This window comes from Perognathus longimembris, chromosome 5 (genome assembly GCF_023159225.1).
Source record: "Perognathus longimembris pacificus isolate PPM17 chromosome 5, ASM2315922v1, whole genome shotgun sequence".
NCBI classification, from domain to species: domain Eukaryota; kingdom Metazoa; phylum Chordata; class Mammalia; order Rodentia; family Heteromyidae; genus Perognathus; species Perognathus longimembris.
This window is the reverse complement of record NC_063165.1, coordinates 30,860,347-30,884,341: the sequence shown is the minus strand read 5'-3', so window position 1 is coordinate 30,884,341 and position 23,995 is coordinate 30,860,347. Positions and strand designations below refer to the sequence as shown.

The 23,995-nt window shown below is 37.4% G+C and overlaps 1 protein-coding gene across 1 annotated transcript in view; it reads left to right on the top strand.

Moving 5' to 3' along the window:
* The window catches only part of Dcbld2 (discoidin, CUB and LCCL domain containing 2), a 48,510-nt gene extending 24,659 nt beyond the window's left edge, over positions 1-23,851 (top strand). Inside the window, exons 5-16 of the mRNA XM_048346482.1 lie at positions 2,510-2,582; positions 3,791-3,924; positions 5,898-5,938; positions 6,539-6,754; positions 8,295-8,419; positions 13,117-13,267; positions 14,515-14,598; positions 14,745-14,870; positions 17,983-18,076; positions 20,673-20,722; positions 21,426-21,563; positions 22,704-23,851. Coding sequence (XP_048202439.1) covers positions 2,510-2,582; positions 3,791-3,924; positions 5,898-5,938; positions 6,539-6,754; positions 8,295-8,419; positions 13,117-13,267; positions 14,515-14,598; positions 14,745-14,870; positions 17,983-18,076; positions 20,673-20,722; positions 21,426-21,563; positions 22,704-23,173 — 1,702 coding nt within the window. The 3' untranslated portion in view covers positions 23,174-23,851. The remainder of the gene's footprint in view (positions 1-2,509; positions 2,583-3,790; positions 3,925-5,897; positions 5,939-6,538; positions 6,755-8,294; positions 8,420-13,116; positions 13,268-14,514; positions 14,599-14,744; positions 14,871-17,982; positions 18,077-20,672; positions 20,723-21,425; positions 21,564-22,703) is intronic.
* The last annotated feature ends 144 nt before the right edge of the window (positions 23,852-23,995 follow it).

Genomic DNA, 23,995 nt, shown 5'->3' with positions numbered 1-23,995 from the left:
AGGCCAGTCTGGGCCTCATCATAAAGACTTATGGTCTCAAGAAAAACCAAAACAACAACAACAAAACCACTAAATATTGTAGTGTACTAGGACCAAGACTTCAGGATCTGTAATCCTAGCTACTCATGAGGCTGAGGTATGAGGATTACAGTTCAAAGCCAGCATGTGCAGAAAAGTTTATGAGACTTTGAGGTGTGGCTCAAGTGGTGGAGCTCAGGGACAGTGCCCAGGACCAGCACACATACACACAAAAAAAGAACTGTTGGGGAAAATAAGCCGGATACCTCCTCAGTACCCTTAACTACTTGAAAGACTGACATATGTGAGTTTGAGGCCACCCTAGGCAGAAAAGTCTGCAAGGCCCCTTCCCAACTGCTGGGCATAGTATCTCTCATCCTAGCTACATGGGGAAGATCACAGTTGTAGGTCAGCCTAGGCAGAAAAGTCCACAAGACTGTATCTCTGGAAGAAGCTGAGCATAAGGGGACATGCCTGTAACTCCAAATTCAATGGTATGCTTTCCCTAGGTAGGGAATGAAAATACTGAAAAAGAAAAGGGCTCAGAAGTAGAGTTCTTCCATAGCAAGTATGTGATCTTGAGTTGAAACCCCAGGACTACTATTATTAAAAACAACAACAACAACAAAAAGCTTGTGAAGATGAAGGGTGGAGAGGGGGGTTAAGAAAAAAATAGTACAAAGAATAGTAGAGAGCAGCTTTGATCATAGCACATTATGTGTATATATGAAATACTTATATACAATGAAATCCTTTTGTACAACCAGTATATACTAAGTTGAAAAAGAGTTAAACATTTTGAGAAGCTCTTTACTTCTAATTTCGTGTATGTACAGCATGTTATTTACACTGCTCTGAGCTCTCAGAGCTTCTGCCTGAAATTGCTTTATTCCCCACGGCTCGGCAAAACTTAAATCAGCTTAAAGGACTCATCTCAATAGCAAAACTCTTAACTAGCTGTCACTCATAACCCAGAGTGTGACTTTTGCCTTCAAGGATGAATGTGTCTCTGTATGGAAAGGGCCTTCTGAACCATGAGGGGGTCATAGTCAACACTGGTGACAGTGACATCATTTGATAGAGGGCTAGCTAGCCCCGTCCATTCCTCTTCTCACCATCATCCACATTTAAGCTCTTGTCATCTCTGTGTTATTATCACTATGACAGATTCTTGAGATAAACAGCTTTAAGGAGGAAGGATTTATTTTGCCTCAAGTGGGTTTCAGTCCATCGTGGCAAGGAGGGCATGTCAGAGCAGAACAACTCATATCATGGCTTCCAGGAAGCAGAGAGAATTCTGACTTGCCTGATTTTTCTCCTTTTCTTCCAGCCTATGGGATGGTGCCAACCACATCCTGGGCGAATTTTTCCCCCTTACACTCAGACCTACCCAGAGATGTGCTTCACTATTCTCACAGGCACTTCTTACTCCAGTCAGGTTGACAGTCAGGATGAACCATAACTTCTGGGCTACTGCACTTTCATCTTTACAGTGTCCCTGCTTCCACTTCATGACTACAGAGGGTCTTTTCTTCCTGACAGTCAGAAGAGTTATGAGTCTGGTTATACATGTGAGCTGTCAGAATCCTTTATTGGCTTCTTATGACCTATATCCCCCCCTTCTTTCCATGGCCCAAGTCACCTCTGCATGATCTATCTGCCCTTTCCCAATCTCTCCAGCTTTGTTTTGCTTAATACATTTGACCTGTGTTGGGCATCCATAATTTAAGACACACACTCATCCTACCCCAGAGCCATGTCCTCCCTAGTAGTTTCCATGCATTTTCCAACATTTCCTTGTTCTAGTAACCTCCTAGCTTGCTGCTGTGGCTTTGCTTCCCCAGAACCCAATTTCTGAGCAATGTGCAGAAGAGCATGGGGTCTGGAGCACCCTGTACCTTCCAGCTCTGTGATGCAAGCTCATAGTTCCTTGTTTTCCTTATCCATAAATTAGAATAATAATAGTGTCCCCCCATAGGACTGTTGTGTACATTACCCGCAATGTTTAGTATGCTGTCTGGCATGTAAAGGATTTACCAAATACATGTTTGAGTTATCATTTTCCCAGCTGTATTTGTGGCACTATTGGTTTAATGTCTTCCTGCATTACTGGGATGTGAACTCAGTGATGGCAGGAGCTACCTTTGTTTAGTTAACTTCTGTAAACTTACCTGTAACAGCCCAATATTGGACAGACAACATAGATGATGTTCATAGAAATCTATGGAAGATGATGACTAGATCTTATACAAAAACAGTGTCTGCCATTCATTACGAAGTAAAATAAAGCTGTATGTAGAAAATGAGAAAACCTTTGTAAATATGTGTGTGAAAACATGCTGAGTATGGTTGGATGGAAGAAAATCTTAAAGGAGTAAAAAGAAGTGATAAATCCTGTAAACATGATGAGATTATGCTAGACACATTGAATTGAAATAAAGTATGTTTCCAGAACATACAGCATTACATAAACTTTTGTTTCATTTTTCAGCAAATTCTGCCCAGCTGGTTGTCTCCTTCCTTTTGCTGAGATATCTGGAACAATTCCTCATGGATATAGAGATGTAAGTTTGATATAGGCTTATTTATGTTATTATTGGTCATGTGGGACTTTGAAGTCAGGGCATGGACACTGTCCCCAAGCTATTTTTCCCCCCTCACAGCTAGCCCTCTACTACTTAAATCACAGCTCTGCTTCTGACTTTTTGATGGTTAGTTGCAGATAAGAGTTTTACAGACTTTCCTTCCCAGGCTAGCTACAAACTGTGATCCTCAGATTATGGGCTTATTTTTTGTTTGTTTTTTTATTTTAAGAGTGATTATAGAAGGGTTACATTTACATAAGTAAGGTAATGAGGATGGTTCTTGTAAAAAATTATTACCCCCTCCCTTGTTTTCTCCCACTTTCCATAACCCCCAACTCCTCTCCCCTCCAAGTTGTAAAGTTCATTTCCAACATAGTGTCTTGTGAGTTATCATTGATTCATCTTTGTCCTTTGTCTCACCATTTTGTTATTCCCCTTCTCTTCCCCAATGAGATAAACATATATACAAGACACAGAGTACCAAAAAAACAGTGACAAGAAAAGAGATAAACCAAAGGAAAAAAATTACAAAAAAACTCTTGTTTTCATATCTTGGAATTCATTTCCATTAGCATCATTTTATTTGGTCATATGTACATAGCTAGTGAGCTATTATGGTCCTCTGCTAAGACTATCCTAGACATACATAGACTAATTATTGCAAGTGAGGGAAACCAGGCAGCTAATGTTTCTGTGGGTCTGGCTTACTTCACTTACTATGAGTTTTTCCAAGTCTTTCCATTTTCTTACAAATGGGGTGATATTATTCTTTCTGAATTGCAATTTTCTTGATCCATTAATCTACTGAGGGCCTCTTGGGTTGGTTCCATATCTTAGCTGTGGTAAATAATGTTGCAGTGAACATAGTTGTGCTGTGAGCTTTAGTGTGGCCTTGTTTGTGATCATTTGGGTAAATTTATATAGGCTTATTTTAAGGTTGGGCAATAACTGGTCATAATAGTTATGCATTTCTATTTTATATGATTATCCTTTCACTGTTTCAGGAACTACTTTTGAGTAACACTTAATTTTCAGTTTTTCTCTTCTGCACATAATCCGTTGCGTTACAATACCAGTCATCAGTGCTTATGAGAAAACTGTCCAAGGTGACTTAATTTCTTGAGGATGTGTCTTGTTTATGAAGTATCAGAAGAAAATGAAGAACTTTTCTTTCTTCTTTCCTCCAGTCTTCCCCATTGTGCATGGCTGGTGTGCATGCTGGAGTCGTGTCCAATGTGCTGGGAGGCCAAATCAGTGTTGTGATTAGTAAAGGCATCCCATACTATGAAAGTTCCTTGGCTAACAACGTCACATCCGTGGTGTAAGTACAGGTGCTATTTGTAGTAAGCATGCTGGCCTGGGGGGCAGGGACTAGCTGAATGTCATGTTTCATGGTGTTCACGATGTATCATTTGTGCAGTAAGGACTCCATGAGTGTTCTCAAGATCTGAGTATTTTCAAGACTACTGACGATGGGAATTGTGGCTTGTTCTTCAAAGAAATGGTCATTTGAAAGGTTGATTTGTTTCTTCCTTTTAAGCATTGAGTAAAGATCCAAAAGTACAGCTCACTCTGTTTCTTATAGCCCAAAATGCCAGGATAGACAAGATGATTGAGATATTTTGAACATAAAATAAATTTGTATATAAAGCAGAGATGAATCTCCCTGTCTTCCCAAGAAAATATTGAAGAATATATTTTCATGGTCTCTACAGTGTTCTACTGAGTTGCTAAACAGATTGGGCATCAAAAGCAAGGGAATTTGAAATATGAACTAGAAGTGCAGTGTCTGTAGTCTGTTTTTTATAAATCTTGCCCATAGATACACTTTGTCCCATAGACAACACTAAACTTAACGAACTAAAACTAGATTGTTTTTAGAAGCCTTAACTAGATTTCACTCAAAAGATAGGAACATTGTCCATACTTAGAGCAGGACAGAGTGAGCAGACTTTCTCTGAAAAGATCTAGCTAGTATCCTGGTATGATGGCTAACACACCTGTAATTACTACCAGCATTTGGGAGGTTGAGGCAAGATTGAAAGTTTGAGGCCAACCTCAGCTTTGTATCAACACGTCGTGTCTCAAAAATAAAGTTAATTAGTTAAAAGAAAAAAAGAAGAACAAAGAAAGATTACATGTCTCCTTGTTGCTGACATTTCTTTTTAAATTTCACAATTTTTTAGCCATGTAGAAACAATTCTTAGCCCACTGACCATTCAAAGGAGGCTAGGCCTGAGCTGTAATTTGCCCAACTATAGTGTAGAGTCGGTCTTTTTCTTTCTTCTGCACTATTTTGCATACAACTTTCATTCCTTTCTCCTTTTATGCACTTAGAAAAATAGGCTGGTGCATTCTCTTTTTGATACATAAAAAAGGCAGGGTGCGTTGTTTTGTAAGTTTTGCACGCTGTATTAAGGGCAGGTGTGATCAAGGATGTTTCCTCTGGGAAGCTGTGTGGCTCCTCCAGCTGATAGGCTCACTCCCTCCACCCACTCTCTTATTATTATTATTTTTATTTTTTATTTTTTTTTTGGCCAGTCCTGGGCCTGAGCACTGTCCCTGGCTTCTTTTTGCTCAAGGCTAGCACTCTGCCACTTGAGCCACAGCGCCACTTCTGGCTGTTTTCTATATATGTGGTGCTAGGGAATCGAACCCAGGGTTTCATGTATATGAGACAAGCACTCTTGCCACTAGGCCATATTCCCAGCCCTCCACCCACTCTTTTAAAATGCAGATTCAGTGCTATATTTTAATTCTGAAAGTCACCTCTCAAAAAAGTTTTTTTCCTTAAAAATAAAAAGCAGTCCCTCAATTATTAGCTAGAAAACTAGGGCCTCATTCTCTGAGATTATGCCTTTTCATGTACTTTTGCTCCAAAACAGTTGCCAGAGAGAAGTTTTATGAGTCAATTAATTTCATGAAAATGACAATAAATACATATTAAAGGTTACATGACAGTTGAATCTGACTGCATCACATTGTATGTATATATTCACATGTCAGAATGAAATCCCTCTCATACAACTAATTGATGCTAATAAAAAATGTAAAAAAATAATGGTTCCATGGACACATAAAACTGGATGTTAAGCTTATAGAGAAAGTTGTTTACATTAATTTCAGAAGTTATATTTAGAAATCAGACAACATTGTTTGTCTATTGGTTAGAAATCTTAGCTTTTTTAAAGAATGTAAGAAGGGAATCAAAGTCTCACCAAAGTATATTTGAGGAATTTTATGTGTTCCATTGAGTGTCACCCACACATACAAAAAAATCTTTTTGTTTTTCAGGGGACACTTGTCTGCAAGCCTTTTTACATTTAAGACAAGTGGTAAGCTTTTCATGACTTCTTTGACTTGTAATTTGTATAGCAGCTAATGTGTAGCGAATGACAGATAATGGGTATATGTCCATAAAATAACAGTTCCAGTCCCTAATCAATGGAGTTGGACCTCCTTATTTTTCCTTATTCCACATCTTCAGATTATAAACATTGAAGAAAAAGAAGGCATCCCTTCTAGTAAACATGTAGATGTTTGTCATGGTCGTCTCTTAAGTAATACAGTGTAACAGCTATTTGCATAACATTGTACTAGGCATTACAAGATAATGTAAGATGATTATATTAATCTAGAGTCATACAGGAAAGGTATTATGCAGGTCACTTGTCAATATTACACCAGTTTATACAAGGGACTTGAACCCCTGCAGATTTCGATATTCTCTTGTGAAGGGGACAGGTGGTAAGAAGTGTTCTGGAATCAGTCCCACAGATACTCAGCAACAAGTGTAGGTTTTAAGTTCTTAGGGACACACAAAGATGTAGTCAAAGGAGCACTTACCCTGTTGTACAAAGGAAGTTTACAGTAAGCAGGGCTATATATTTTGAACTTGCCTCTGGAAATCAAACTGACTTTCTGTGTGGTTTCAGGTTGTTATGGAACACTGGGGATGGAATCAGGTGTGATTGCTGATCCTCAGATAACAGCGTCATCAGTGCTGGAGTGGACTGACCACATGGGTCAGGAGAACCGCTGGAAACCTGAAAAGGCTCGGCTGAGAAAACCTGGGCCTCCTTGGGCTGCTTTTGTCACTGATGAGTATCAGTGGCTACAAGTAGATCTGAATAAAGAAAAGAAAATAACAGGTTAAGAGATACAATTTTGTTTTCTGCTTTTCCCTTTTCCTTCTTTTGTTTGTTGAATTTTTTTGTTTTGTTTTGGGGTGTGGTTTTTTTTGGGGGGGGGGGGCGTTGCTACCTGGAATTTAACCCAGAATCTTACCCTTGTACCACATCCCAGCTGTTTTGTTTTTAAGATAAGATACCAGTAACTTTGCCAGTTCTGTCCTCAAACTTATGATCATCCTTTTCTTTGTCTGCCATGTGAGTACCTGTGATTACTGGCATGCACACCCTGCCTAGCTAAAGGGCATATTTCTTTTTCTATTAGTTCATGTTAGTTACATAGGGGAGGATTTCCACACATTTATACTTTATGCCATTGAGTTTAAAGGACATTTTTATACAGTGATTGACAGTACTGATTTTCTTTGGAAACCTTATAACATCTTAACATTTTCATAGAAAATTAAGTAACTGAAATCTTATTATATTGCTTCAAGTTTTCTGTATTTTCCTGGTATTGGAGATGGTTTCATAAAATATGACAAAAGATCTGGTTACAGGGGCTCGTACCTGTAATCATAGGTACTTGCTCACTGAGATCAGGGGGATAGGTTTGATTGCAATTTACTCAATCTGGGCAAAAAATTTAAGAGACCTTATCTCAACAAATTAAACAAAACAGTGGTATGCTCATCATCCCAGCTACACAGGAATCCTGAATAGAAAGATCACCATTCAGTCCTGCCTGGGCACCAAAGTCAAGATCCTATTAAAAATATAATGAAACCCAGAAGGGCATGGCCCACATGTGGAGTCACTGCCTCTGAGCACAAGGCCCTGAGTTTGAACCCCAGCATTCTTCCCCCTCAAAAAAATAGACAAAAGAGGGGGTGTTTAATTCTTAGTAACTTCTCATTGTAATAAGGTTCTTTTAAAAGAGAATCTCAGTAAAGTTATATTGAGATATTTTAATCATCTCTTAGTCACTAAGAGAAAGTCTCATGAAAATAACCTATGTGCTGTAAATATTCAATGCTAATAAATATAAATATAATTTAAGTGAAGTTGGCAAATGGTCAGAATAATTGGTTGAGACTAGTTTATATAATAACTTGGTTAGAAGATGTGTTTTGGTGCTGAAAATACCAATCATTATCTTTGATTTGTTTATTCCCAGGAAATTACTTTTACTAAGAGATTGAAACCTACTTTATAGTGATACGAACACAAGCTGCCAAAGCAGAACCGTTCCTTCCTTATGCATGCCCAGAATTCTTCCTATCTCTGTAAGGCCAAAAAGCCAAGAATTTAGTAACTATTAAGATGAAAACTTTAACTTAACAATGTTTGACAAGAAAGGTACTCACTACCTTATGTACTTAACTGTAACCTTTCTGTATATCACCTTGACAATAATATTTTTTTAAAAAAGAGAGATGGAAATAAACCATTACCAGAAATGTTTGTACAGGACATCACAGGTATTTATATTTCGATGCTGAGCAAACTTTGGGAATCAGACTTGGTGTCCTAATGAAAGCCACTCTTTATCTTCCTTCAGGTATTATAACCACTGGGTCCACTATGGTAGAGCACAAGTACTATGTGTCAGCCTACAGAATTCTGTACAGTGATGATGGGCAGAAATGGACAGTGTACAGAGAACCTGGTATGGAGCAGGATAAGGTAAAATGATTGAAAAGATATTTTAAAAAATTATTTTTAAAGATGTGCCTTTGTTATAAGTTTCAGAAGCAATCCTGTTGAGATGTAAAAATTAAGTATTTTGTTGCATACTGCTCTCTTCTGGTCATTTTAGGCAACTTCATCTTTGATTAGCCTATGCCTTTTGAAGAAAATCGCAGTTTTATCTCCAGACCTATTTTCTGATTAATGCGTCAGACTTGTCAAATAAATACTACATGCATACATAGCATTGGGTTATATTCTTGAGAAAGACCTTTTCCCTTCATTTAAAAAAGATAAATTCACTAATCTACAACTCTAGGTTGATTTTGTTTGTTGGTCTACTATTTTCTGGGTTGCTTTGGTTTTGATGAGAATTCTTTTTCTCAATCTTATCTCTCTGTTCCTGAATGTATAATAAGTATTTCTGCATTTAACATTTTAAGATTTGTGTTAGTCAATTTGATGGATTTTGTGTAATTTTCTTCATGTTTCTTAGGATTCTTTGAGTTTCTTGGATTCATAATTATGATTTACATCAGATTTAGAAAATTGTAGAATATTTTCCTTCAAGTATTTCTCTCCCCCATTTCTGATATCATTTACTACTATGGCCCTTAAGTATACCAGAAAATTCACTGATGCTGCTTTTGTTTTTAATCTCTTTTTCTCCATTATTTGGTTTGGAACATTTCTGGTTTTGTATTCAAGTTCGCTAATTTATTTGACAGTGTCTAATTTGCTATTAAGCCCATCTAATGTAGTTTATCTCTAGTGTTGTCTTTTGCCTCTAGATTTTAAGTTTAGGATTAAAAAAATTAATGTCTCATTTCTATGACTGCTTTCATCTGTCTCTGAGATGATGTGGTACATATAATAATAATTCTTTTATGTCCTTACCTACTAATTTACCATGTCATATCTGGGTCCTTATATAAATTATGGTTCACTTGCTTGGCTTTCTTGCTCCTGGCTGGCACTCTACGACTTAAGCCATGGCTTTCTGCTGGTTATTTTGGAGATGGGAGTATTGCAGACCTTTCTGCCTATACTGGTTTCAGATCTTAATCTTCCAGATCTCAGCCTCCTGAGTAGCTAGGATTACAGACATGAGCCACCGGTGCCCGGCAATCTAAGATTTTTTTTTAATTTAATTTAATTTTATTGTAAAGGTGATGTACAGAGGGGCTAGAGTAACATAAGTTAGGTAATGAATACATTTCTTGCTAAGCAGTGTAACTGGTTCTTAATGGTTCTTTTCTTGGCAGGTTGTTTCTTTTCATGTAGCCAAAAACATAAGGGAAAATACCTAGGGTTATCAGTCTATCTCTTATTCTTTTCTCTGTCCTCCAGTTCCCTTCTGTCCTTAGCTGTTCTCTGCAAGCTCTAGATACCTATTGTCTTCAAAGTCTCTGAGCTCTTTCTTCATAACTCAGTGAAAACAGTAGGCTCTGTGATCTTTCTTCTTACTCAGTGGCTTGAAAACGATCTTTTTTAAAAAAAAATAAGTTTTTGTCTTTATTATCTCTGTAATCTTATCTGAGTATATTGGAAACCGTGTATACTGGTATTGGAACTAGGAAATTGAAAGGGAATACCAAAATTGAGAGACACAGGGTAAAAAAAGACAAACAACTACAAAAGCAATACTTGCAAAACTGTTTGGTGTAAGTGAACTGAACACCTCAGGGGGGGAAAGGGGGAGGAGAGAGGGGGGTATGAGGGACAAAGTAACAAACAGTACAAGAAATGTATACAATGCCTAACGTATGAAACTGTAACCTCTCTGTACATCAGTTTGATAATAAAAATTTGGAAAAAAAAAAAAGAAGGTGATGAGCAGGGGGGTTACAATTACATAAGTAAGGTAATGATTATATTTGTTTTTAGACAGTGTTACCCTATTCTTCATTTTCTCCCACTTATCTCTTCCTATTCCCCTCCCCCCCAAGTCGAAAGGTTGATATCCAACCGTTGTTCAGTGAGTATCATTGTTGTATTAGTTTGTCCTTTGACCTGCTGTTTTTGTGATTCCCTTTCTCTTTCCCTGGTTTAATACTCTTTTATACAAGACACACGATACAGAAAATTCAGAGAGATGAAAGAAAAGACTAAAAATAAATAACGTATAGTACATAAGAACTTTTTGTTCACATAGCTTGGAGTTCATGTTGGGATACTTCATTATATATATAGTCCTATGTATTAAGCAGTTGGGTTGTTGAGAATCCCTGTTGAGGATATCATAGAAATATTCTAGTTCTTAACACCTGAGGGAAACCATGCAACTTACTTTTCTTTGGGTTTGGCTACTTCACTTAATATAATTTTTCTAGGTCTTTCCATTTTTTTATGAAATCTCATTCTTTCTGATGGAAGCATAGAACTCCATTGTATGTATGTATGTATATGTGTGTGTGTACACAAACACACACACACACACACACACACAAACACACACCACATCTTCTTGATCCAGTCATTTACTGAGGGGCATCTGGGATGGTTCCATATCTTTGCTATGGTAAATGATGCTGCAGTGAACATGGTTGAGCTGGTAACTTTAGTATGGCCTTGTTTGTGGATATTTGGGTAAATGCCCAGAAATGGGATTGCTAGATCATAGGGGAGCTCCATACTGCTTCTGAAAACAATCTTGACAGTACTGGTGAGCAGTGCTCATTCATTTGCCTGTTGTCCACTGAGAACCAGTGCATCGTATATTTTATCCAGTTTTACATGTTGATTTCTGACACTTAATTCCAGCCCCTGTTACTGTGTGGTCAACAGAAGGGAAGGTGTTACTATTGAATTATATGAAACAACCATCGTTTCAGCACATTTGCACACCTGTTCCCTCATCTATCCTTTACTTAGTATATCATTTCACACCTTTTCTAAGCTTGCACATGTGTATGAGCTGATATAGATCAGATTAGGTTTTTTTGTGTGTCAGAAACGGGGACTAATATATCTACAACTTGCTTGCATAATTATTACTTTCTAATATTTTTCTATATTATTTGGTAATATCCTATAAAAGTTGTTTCTTGGAAATGAAGGCTCTTATTTCCATTTTTGTTTTTTCCTAGTGATGCTTTGTCAAGTTTCTCTGTATGCAGAAATTTGCAATAAACGCTGATTATGGGGGGAAAATCATTTAGTATTTATAAGGTCTTCCTATGTTATTTTATTAAATTGAGATGAGAGTTAGAGAACAGAATCTTCACACTACCTTTCATCCTAAAATGGTATTTCACTGTACTTTCTGTACCATTAGTATAATGAGTCTGAAAATAATTTCCTTTAATTGGTTATAGAGTAATAGTTAAGGAAATCATTGTGGAAGCTTGCCAAGTATAAGAAGATTGTATTTTTAAAACAAACCATTTAGAGAATGACAAATAGTAATACTCCATCTAATTCAGTGTGAATCAGCCAAAAGGAATAAACCTAATGTTTGGAAATAACTTGGAAAATTAAATGTGTACTTGCTCATGCCTTACCTGATTTCAAACAAACAACCTTAACAAACCTTTAAGTATTTAGAAAGCAACAAGTTTATTGGCCCTCAAGGAAAAAAAAAGGCTTTTTTTTTTTTTTTTTAGCATATACATGATTCACATTTAAGTCACTACCTTGTTACTGGGCAGTCCTCTTAATTTCTGAGTCAGTTTCCTGGGCCCTTGGTCATTTAATCATGAAGAACATCTGCATTAGTTAATGGTATGAAAATACATTATAAATAATTAAAAATTGATTCAGTATAAGATACACTCATTTCTTTGAAATAATTGAGGGAATGAGGTAAGGCACTTAAAAACATATTTTTGCTGAGCACTAATGGCTCTTGACATTAGAAGGATTAAGGTCCTGATCCACAGATCCTCAAAACTCATTATCTCCAGTGAATCAGCAAATAGCCAGAACTGGAGCAGTGGCTCAAGTGGTAGAATGCCAACCATAAGCAGAAAAGCTAAGCAAGAGGTCAAGACTCTTGAGTTCAAGTCCCAGTACTGGCACACAAAAAAATTAATTATATTTGTACCTGGAGATAATTTATATAATGTGTTTGAACCTGTTTGATTACAAACAGAGGCATAGAACATTGCTTTTAAAATTACTTTTCTCGTTTTTGTAGCAATAAGGAAATAAACAGACTGTAGTAACTGCCTTAGTTCAGTTTGCCCTGTAGGTAGAGGTATAGAACGATGTATTTGCTAGTGTGTTCATATTCAATCTTAAAAAAAGACATTAAAAATGTACACAAAAGCATTTCTTCTAAGATACTAAATAATTGATTTTTTTACTTTTAAAAAATAAAACTAGTATGTACAAGTAATTAGTAATTTTACAAGACAGGATTAATAGTTCATTAACATTATAAACAGTATCTCACTTTAATTGAAATCCTTTTCCCAAATTGCCAGGTTAACACTCTTGCTAAATTCATAAATCATTAAAACCATTATCATATTCTAGTTTATTTATGTAAGATTTTAATGAAAAATGTATAGCTTCTTAGTAGTTCTTCCAGGTGATAATTTATTTTCGTAGAAATTAATTCTTGTTGTCATACTTTATAGATGTTGTTGAAAGCCCAAGAATAAAACACAAAACTTGTTTTAGTGGAGCAATTTAGTTCTGACCTGTTGATGTAAAGTACCATTTTTTTTTTTGCTGTGTTTTTTTTAAAGATATTTCAAGGAAACAAAGATTATCACCAGGATGTACGTAATAACTTTTTGCCACCAATTACTGCACGTTTTATTAGAGTGAACCCTACCCAGTGGCAACAGAAAATTGCCATGAAAATGGAACTGCTTGGATGTCAGGTCATTCCTAAAGGTAAAGAGGCAGTGTGATTTAGATATGTTATGTTCACCTGATTGTTGAATTCTTAATGTATATTGGACATGGAGTAATCACATTTAAAGGGTAAAGTGTTACATTTCGATACATGCATAAAATGTATAGTTGTCAGATCAGAATAATTACTGTCTGTCGCCTCAGTTATGTATCACTTCTTAGAGTTGGGAACATTCAAGAACCTCTCTACTAAGGATTATTTACTTAAACTGGTTTTGCTATTAACGTTTTTGTGTCAATTGAAATACCTTCTTAAATAAATTTAGAAGTTATATCAGTATGTTTATTAATTGTAATTGGAAGAAGTAATAAGATCCCAGTCATGAGATGATTCACTGTCACTACTTTCCAAATCTAGTATCAATATTAATTTTTTATTGATTCTCATGTATTATAAAATAAACACTGAAGATTAGAACAGCAAGCTTACTTAAACTTACGTGTATCTTTGAGTTAATTAAAAATGGGAATAACTTACGAAATTTTTTGTTCCCCAAAACTACCACAGTGCCTGACATATAGTTGGCTCCCCAAAAGTGATTATTAGATGAACTGAGTAACTATACAGGTAGGCCTGTATAGGTTTATAGTTCAGCTGTATTATGTTCCCCACTATTCTCCTTTCCTAAGATTAAGTTTAGATGTCTTAGTAACTTAACTGAAAAATGTATACATCTAAGGTCTTGGAGTCAGCTTGCTGGTTAAGTCCTCACTCTGTCCCTACCTGTTTATAAAAATCTGTTAAGTTTCTATTTCCCCAATGCTGTACTGTTTTCCTGGTGTGATATACAAATCACCATCCCAGTTTCAACAGCTTCCTTATATGCCTTCGGAACCAGTCCCTCCCCTCAATTCCTGGAGGCCATGTAATACCTCCTCAGAACTGACTCTCCCTCCGAATTCCCATGATCCACATAATGTGACTGTCCCCTAAAATTGTGTTTAAAGCCTACACCTGTCCGCTGCTACTGCCTCCCTTCCTGCATGGAACAGCCCTGCAGGTCTGTCCCCCAGTAAATACTTGAGCCTGTATCAGTCACTTGCTTCTCATTTCTTACAGTACACTTATGCTGTCTAATATTCATCCTTCCAGTATATTTGCTCAGTCATTTAAAGTCACTCTGTGGAATCTAGTAGTTTAGAAATTGTTGAAGACATCTAATAGTACTGTTTTTAAACTGATTTTTAAAAGCGAAACATAAACTTATAAATAAATCATTTTCAAGGCCGTTCTCCGAAGACTCAACCTCCCCCTCCTAGGAACAGCAATGACCTCACCAACACCACACTACTTCCTAGAGTAGCCAAAGGTAAGTCCATCTCCAGCGTGAGAATTTTGAATCTCCTTGGATTTGTAGCATAATTTCCTGTCTGTACTTTAAAACAGTATACAAAATAAATTCATAATAAGTTGGTATAGATAAAAAGCACAGTTTTTTTTTTAACTTTTTTCAAGGTCGTGCCCCCAAACTTACACAACCACTACAACCTCGCAGTAACAAGGAATTTCCTGCACAGACAGAACAAACAACTGCTACTCCTGATATCAGAAACACTACTGTGACTCCAGATGTAACCAAAGGTATGCAGATGTGAGGGTAATGGTCTGTGGGTCTTTTGTTCTCATCTAAAGTTTTCTGAAACAGTTCCTGCTGAAACCCAAGGTTTCTTTCCTTTTGTGGTTTCCAAGTATAAATAACTACAAAAAATAAATTTCCTTTCTTAAGGAAAACACTTGAATGCACTGAGCTCAGTTCTTTTCTCTGGTACCCTGTAGAAGTATATTTTAAGTATTTAGAGATGGCTATTGTTTCATAGGTCATGTTTTAATTTTTTTTTCTCCCAGCTAAACACAGTTGAGTCAGTCTTAGAAATGTAGAATTTAAAATTGTTTTTTCTAAATCCATAGTGGGAAACAAGCTTTTTCTGCACATGAGAAGGAAAAAGAGGAAAAGAAAACAAAAGTTTAGGGTAGAAAATAATGCTTTTGAAAGAATTCTCTGAGTTAATATGCTCATTAAAACTGGTCTCTTGGGCTGGGGATATAGCCTAGTGGCAAGAGTGCCTGCCTCGGATACCCGAGGCCCTAGGTTCGATTCCCCAGCACCACATATACAGAAAACGGCCAGTAGCGGCACTGTGGCTCAAGTGGCAGAGTGCTAGCCTTGAGCAAAAAAGAAGCCAGGGACAGTGCTCAGGCCCTGAGTCCTTGCAAGGCCCAGGACTGGCCAAAACAAAAAACAAAAAAAAAACTGGTCTCTTGCTCTTTAAGTGTTTCCAATTGCTACTATTTTTCAGATTACAGTTGTGTTGGAATTTAAAATTATGTTGCTAGTGATAAATAAGATGTTAAAATATATAAAGCATAGTAGTTTTATTGGCTGATTGTTGAAAAGCAAAGCTTCAATTGAATTCAGAAAATGAAGTGTCAGTATTGTAATGGAGTTTCTGTCATTCCTAACAGATGAAAAACAGGCCAGCACAGGGAGGGAAAATCTGTGCCGTGTAGATCTTAAATCAGTTTGGTTTTTGAGAAATGTGCTTATTAGAATCTGTTTTTCTAAACATGCGCCAGCTTTCAGATACCTTCCTCTATAGTTTTTCACGTGAGTTTCTTTCCTGTCTTCTAAAGTATTTCTAAAATGATCAGTTTTACTCTCGTGCCACAGGAAAAGGTAGAAAGAAGCAGGTATTCAGAGGAGAGATAAAAGTGTCTTCTGAGATCATCTACCAGTTTGTGGATGGCATACATTTAGAGAAAATCCCAAACCTCATGCCTGAATTTAAACCCAGTCATTTAAGTCTATTGCTTATCTGAAATCTGATTTAAAGAATCTCCAAAGCTCAAGGTTAAAAGTACCCTCCAGTCTCTTTTTCCAAAAGTAGGATCCCAATAAGCTTAGTAAGAATAATGGAAGACTGAATCTTCTCAGTTGAAGACCTCTGGTGTCCTTTGGATGGTGGGTATAGAGTTTTTTGTTTGTTCATTTGTTTGTTTTTGTTTTTAGCTAAGCAGAAGTTTTAAGCTCTGATTTGATCATATTCTATTTCTATGCAATCATGTCTTGCAGGCCTCAAAAATTTTAGGGAGGGAGTTCTGAGGATGTGGTTTAATGGTAGAGCACTTGCCTAACATGGGTAAGGCACTGACTGGAGTTGATTACCAGCAGTGCATAAACACAGAGAGCTGAGGGGAGGTGGGGGAGAGAAAGAAAAGAGTAGGGAAAGAGTGTGTTACAGTTAGATTTTGATGAGATTTTTCAGATTTCCCTAATGAATTCTAGTGTTTGCTTTCAACTGAAGCTATTTCAAACACTTCATATTTTTCAAACCCATGAACAAGAGACTTTCACTCACAGTTATCTCTTCAACTTTCCAAAGTAGGAAAATGTGAGAAGATGACAACCAACCCCCTTTCTGAGGAGTCTACAGACTTGTGTCCTCTGTAGAGTGCATTGATTAGAAGGGAGTACCCTGTGCTCCCCTAAACTGATCACTTTGCTTACTTTTGTCCTCATGTTAGTCCATCCACTAATTGATTCTCCCTCATTCCTATCCCCTACCACTTCCTCTCTTGGATATAGTTTTTGAGCAAAGAATGTCATGAGGATTAGAGCCAGCTGTGTCCTGGTTCTTAGGTCCCCAGTGAATATCAGCATTTGCCACTCTTGTCATCCTCAAGGTTAGGACGGGTTTGAAAGCAGAAGGAAGCAACTAATGTTCAAAATAACCTTGGATGGACCCTTCTCTGTTACAGGCCCTGTGCTCCATATGCAGAAAGGGAATTAAGTTATCGCTGGAGTTCCTACTGCCAGCTCTAGTGTCAGGTCAAGTTTCAGGCCTGTTATTACTTCCAGACACTATATTGTCTGAATGGACAATGTATAATGAAAGCTATGAAATGTTTTGTCATTGTGTAGTAAATAACTCCATTGATAATTGCTATATTCAACTATAAGGATGGTGCCGTAATTCTCTTATTCTCGTTCATCTTGAGATACTTGGGTAATTTCCAGTTCTTGAGTCTTATGGGAAAAAGAAGTTGGAATGAATATATTTAAAGTTAAATCAATGTCTTCATTTCTTCCCAAGAAGAAATTAAATCCTAAATTTGCCACTCATAAGTTTTTGTAGATAGTGACACAAAATATCTGTCATAAAGGTAATACCAGCTTATATATTCACATTAAAAAATATGTTTCCTGGCATTCTCTTAAACAATTAGTTGTCCTTTCAGACATTTGCCAGTATGATAACAAAGTATCTACTTTTAACTTAGTTTCTTGAATTACTAGTGATAATGACATGTTTAATGCTTATATTTTTCAATGAGTTTTCAGTGGATTTCTAATAATTTTTCTGCTATAGTTTGCTTTTGACTTGTAAAGTCCTGAACCATACTTATTCTTCGCACTAATCTTAACATATGCAGAAAATGATTCACCCATTATGTCATTTGTCTTGCAGTTTTATTTTGGTGATTTAAAACATGAAGTGAATAGTTGCAGCAAATGTCCACATATCTAGGAAACTGTGAACTTGCCAACTTATGCTGGATCTTCATAAACATTTTTTAAGGTTTTTTTTTAAGAAAGGAAATGGTGAACCATAGTAGCTGAATCTTTGTCTCTTCCATTGTGATTTCTGCTTTTGTTGAACATGATTTGTGTTGATGTTTGTTTTTATCATTTCAGATGTAGCACTTGCTGCTGTTCTTGTTCCTGTTCTAGTCATGGTCCTTACTACTCTCATCCTCATATTGGTGTGTGCTTGGCATTGGAGAAACAGGTTGGTATAGAGCTAGCTCACCTGGTTGGTCCTGAAGAAATGCATTGTAGTGTGAAATAGAATCTGAATATGGATATAGAACAATTCAACTGTTGGAGAGTGAGAGTATAAGTTAGTAGAATAAGAACTGTGACGTTTTCTTTAGTATAATTTAAAACTCAGTAAGTTTCATTTCCACAGCTTGTTACTACTAATATTATTGTATGACCTTGGATTTATACATTGAGCCTGTACACTAATGTGAACAGTGGGACAAAATATGATTCAGCGCATGAGGATCTTGAGTGGTAACCAAACCACAGAAACTGCCTGGGCAGTTTCTGCAACAGGAAAGACAAACTTGCTGAGAGAGAAATTTAGGTTTTATTCTACAGATGGGCATCATTGAGTGTATAGCAAACAGGTGCTACTATGTAGCAAGGTAGTAAAGAGTAGGGGTGGATTAAAGAGGAAGAAAAAGAGGCAGCCCAAATGAGTTTGGAACACCATTAGGCCAGGCAGAAACTTTACCCACTGATTCTAGAGAAGGGAGAAAAGATGGAGAGGAATGTGTTATAGAGCAGCATCAAAAGGATATATGAGTAGGTGTCTACTAAAGAGAAAGGAGGGAGATAGGGTGACTTGAAGTTTCGGGCTTATACAGTTAGACATGAGCAGTATCATGAGTTGAGATAACAAAGCAGGAGGGACAGGTTTGGTAGAGAAATATGACTTCATTTTTTGTTTCTTAATTTAGTTCTGCAACAAGTATTTGAATACTTGGACTGCTACCCTGTGCCAAGTATTGAGCCATGTGTTGAGAAGCTCCATGGTGAACCAAAGCTTACAGACCAGCACAGGTTGCAATGCAGAATAATCCCCCTTGGTACCTCCCACAGAGGGAAGGCACATGGATCTCAGATTCCGTATTGGGAAAGCTGAGCAGAGAGTCAGTGAGTGGAGTGTTAAGGCGCTTGGGAAGGAGGGGAAAGAACTTTAGGAATAGCCAGAGAGGCCAGCGTGTGACACCTTGAGTGAACTGAATAGTAGTAATGATGAGGCTAGAAGCATAAATAACTTGCTCAAGGTTTTGGACTGTGTTTCAGTTTGTGCTCTGATCCACAGTTGTCACTGAAAGTATAGTAAATAATTGGAGTATGATACACTGGTGAAAGCTTAGGGGTGGTGAGGAGGAAGATGAGGAGTATAGTTAAGAGGAAGGCATGCTCAGGTCCTAGACAAGTTTGGGATGGTTACACATTTCAGGATACGAGGGCTGAGCTGGAAAGCTGCAGTTACTAACAATGTAGTTGAAATTGTTTATGATTAACTTCATAACAGGCAGTTCAGGAAAACAGAATGAAAGAGAATCATAATTTTTTCAAAACCAGCTGTAACGTACTTAATCCTGAACCTGTGCCAACCATTGTTCCAAGCACTTATGTGAAATTAATAGCATAAGGCTTGTCACTAATATTTAAAATATAAAAATCCTTTATAGTACAAGCCTTGGCTAATATATCATTTTTTTCTAAGCCATATGTCTAAACTCCCTGTAGTAAAATTATTGGTTTATTTTAATTTAATCCTAAGATAGAGATTCTGTGGGGTAAAATTGTTTAGTAAACCATCATTTTTAAATTTTTTTCCATTCAGGTTTTTTTTCCCCCCATCAGTTGTGGGGCTTGAACTTGGGGCCTGGGCTATGTCTGAGCTCTTTTTGTTCAAGGCTAGTGCTCCCCCACTTTGAGCCACAGCACACTTCCAGTTTTCGGGTGGTTAATTGGAGATAAGAGTCTCATGGACTTTCCTGCTCAGACTGACAGACAGCCCAGACTGAACTGTGATCCTCAGATCTCAGCCTTCTGAGTAGCTAGGATTATAGGAGGGAGCCACCAGAGCCCAGCCATTCAGGTTTTTTTTAACAGCCATACTGCTTACTATCTCTTTATAAATTTACATTATATTTTGTTTTGACAGAATGAAATAATAAAATATAGCCAGTCTTTAAAATAAAGAGAGTTTTAAAGTCAACACTGAATACCAAGTGTTTCCTAATAGGAAAATGAAGTGGCTTGGGCTCTTCCTGAAAGTCACATTTGTGGTGCTGAGCATTGTGATGATAGCATTCTCTAGGGCAAGTGACTGTAAAAGAACCATTGGAACTTGGAAAAAGAGCAGTTAAGAACAGTGATTTTTTTTTTTTTTACTTCAGTGAATTTTATGGATCAACGGTTTTGTGAAATTTGTATTTGAAACTAAAACAGACTTGACAGAATTTTACTGTAATAGCCTACCAATCAGGGCTACATCTCTTATTTGATTGTCTTTTAGACTACAGAATTGGCCTTCTTAATTTTCTTTATCACTGTGGGAGTGGCCGATAGGTAGATAACAAGGTAGCTTTTAAATTTATTGAGATTCTAAAATGTATAAGCCTCTCAGCGTCAACATTGAGAGGAGTCAAATGAAGAAGAGGACTTGCTCATGTAGATCAGTCAGTAGAAATGTGTGCTTTTAGCTAATTATTAACTTTGACACTAATGCTGCAGTATCAAAAGATTTCTTACCCGAGAATCCACTTACTTTCTAACTTTGTGCTCCTGTATTTTTCCAGAAAGAAAAAAACTGAAGGCACCTATGACTTACCTTATTGGGACCGAGCAGGTAATGCTTTCATCAAGGAAATCCTCTAGGCGGCAGTAGTGAGATGAAGGCCGGTCTCAGACCTACTGGGTCTCCTCATGGTTAAGACAGGTGGCATTCCTCTCCTCACTATTTTTATCCTTTTGCAAATTATCTGCTAGTTAATAAGTAATGGAATAGAAAGTGCAAGTTTCTCAGAACACATGCTGTTGTTTTTCTTCTGGAAAGGTTGTCTGGCTTTTCCTAGGTATCTGTTATATTAGTACAAAACCAGAGACTGTTGTCCCAGGCACATAGCACATAGTGGGTGTTCTGTCACTGTACCATGGCCATTTACCAAGCAGGGTCAAGCAGTTTAGGAATCAGTAAGGCCTGCCATCTCAGAGGTAATGAGTTGTCATCTCCTGATACCAAAGCTTCTCTGCCAGTCCCTCTAGGGTTCATTGCTAGGAGCCGAGTAGAAAACAGCAGTAGAGGCAAAATCATAGTACTTCTGCTACTCCAGGACAGATCTTGAAAAGTTTTGGGATTTTGTTTTTGTTTTTTCAGGAAAATTTATAGACACACTATCTGGCCGCATATAATAGCAGCTACTTTATAGAGTATTCTACCATTGCACAAGATAGATTATCAAGGCAGAAAATCAGTTTGAATATGAAGACTAATTTATGTAGGTATTTGTGACATGAATAAAATGTCTCTTTGGCTTATCATCTTCATGAAGGTTGGTGGAAAGGGATGAAGCAGTTTCTTCCTGCCAAATCAGTGGAACATGAAGAAACTCCAGTTCGCTACAGCAGTAGTGAAGTCAATCATCTAAGTCCCAGGGAAGTTACTGCAGTGTTGAAAACAGATTCGGCAGGTAACTATGACATTGCCCTCGCCCGGGCAGAGGGAAAATCTGCTTAGGTTTTCAGCAAAGGCTTTAAGATTTATAGTATCTTTTTGTATATGTTACAGCTGAACTGTTTTCTGAAGGTAAAGGTGACTTTGAGAGAGTCTTTTCTAGGTCTTAGATGCTCTATTCATAAAATATCCAGTCTTTAGAAATAAATGCCCAATTGATCTGTTAACTTGGGTACATTTGTTTTGCTTTGTTTGCTGGGGCGGCGGGGGGGTGGGGGACAGAAAACAGTATTAGCAGTAGAACAAGAAAGACAGAAAGGGATTTACAGTTTTTTGTTACCCCAATGTACATTGATTTTAAATATTTGCTGATATTTGAGAAGGAAGCAGAATCTGACACTATTTCCCAAAATTAATACATATTCCAGTAATGAAATTATTCTGTTCCATTAAAATGCTCTCTAGAGTCAGTGGTTCTCACCACCTGTAATCCTAGCTACTCAGGAGGCTAAGGATTGTGGCTCGAAGCCAGCCTGGCCAGAAAACTATGTGAGACACTTAGCTCCAATAAACTACTCAAAAAAGCTAGAAGTGGCACTGTGGTTCAAATGTCAGAATGCTCATCTTGAGCAAAAAAAAACTCAGGGGCTGGGAATATGGCCTAGTGGCAAGAGTGCTTGCCTCATATACATGAGGCCCAGGTTCGATTCCTCAGCACCACATATACAGAAAATGGCCAGAAGAGGCGCTGTGGCTCAAGTGGCAGAGTGCTAGCCTTGAGCAAAAAAGAAGCCAGGGACAGTGCTCAGGCCCTGAGTTCACGGCCTAGGACTGGCCAAAAAAAAAACAAAAACAAAAAAAACTCAGGGCAGCACCCAAACCCAGAGTTCCCAAGTCTGGCAAAAAATAAACAAAATAAAATGCTCTCTTACAAGTCTAAATATAAAATGACCATTCTTTATATAAAAATACATGAATGAGGTTACTGTGAGATACTAAATAACATCTTTAATTTTTGAAATTGGTTCTGTCAGATCTATGTTGATAGCAACAGCATTGCCTGAAGTGTATGCTTTTGATGTAACCTGCAGCTACCCCCTCAAATTGCATAATCTTTGTTTTCATAACTTTTCTGTTATGTCTGTGTTATCTGCAGAATATGCACAGCCCCTTGTGGGAGGAATTGTTGGTACACTTCATCAGAGATCCACTTTTAAACCAGAAGAAGGAAAAGAAACAGGCTATGCAGACCTAGATCCTTACAATTCACCAGTGCAAGAAATATATCACGCCTATGCTGAACCACTTCCCATCACTGGGCCTGAGTATGCAACCCCCATCATCATGGACATGTCAGGGCACCCCACAGCCTCTGTGGGTCTGCCCTCCACATCCACTTTCAAAGCTACAGGGAACCAACCTCCCCCTTTAGTGGGAACATACAATGTACTTCTCTCCAGGACTAACAGCTGCTCTTCAGGTTGGGCCCAGTATGACACTCCCAAAGGTGGAAAGTCAGGTCCAGCTGCCCCTGATGAATTTGTATACCAGGTACCACAGAGCGCCCAGGAAGTGTCCGGAGCAGAAAGAGATGGAGAGTGTGACATTTTTAAAGAAATCCTTTGAAGGTGATGCTGCTTTTACAAAGCATCAATTTAAAGCACATGGCTTTTTAAAAATTATTAGTGGTAGTAATATATAGAATGTATTACATATCTGTCACTGAAGTGGTTGGGAAAATGTGGTGACTGAGATACAGGAAACTACTTACCTTGCCATCTTGCTTTAAAGGTGTTACTGTGGCACAGTTACTGCTTGCCTGTTACATTTCAAACATCCTGTTTGTTTACTACTGTAAAACACTATTTTTAATACAGAAGAAGCTCCCTATAATGCACTTCAGAGAAACTGAAAATCACTGAGTATTTATTACCAAGCTGCAGGTACATTAATGAACTCAAGATGGTTCTCTAAGCCTAAATGGCAATAATGCATGGTACTGTTTTTGAAATATCTAATGGCTTGAAATTCTCCCTTTGTGAAAAGTAGGTACCTTCATGCTTTTCCTCCTCTTCAACTCTTTTATTGCCTTCTGAATTTTTTCTTTTTTTGAAAATAATTACTGGTCCAAGCATTGCTTTGAGAGCAACCATACATACTTGTTTGTTGTTAGACTGACCCATAGCTGGGAAATTGAAGTCTTGGGAGAGTGTCTTTCCCTCCTGTTGTGGTACTGGATTCCTTATCTTATCTCTATTCATTTATCTCCAGACCCTTTGTGGCTAGCTGAGTTGTGTCTGTAAGATTTTATCAACAGTTGGTGCTTACTTTATTAGCTTAACAAAACTAGTTCCCCAGTGTTGTTGTTTATGCTTTGGTATATGGAATCAGGAGATGAGCAATTGACAGTTTTGAAAAGCAGTAATTATTCTGCATCATGCAGAAATA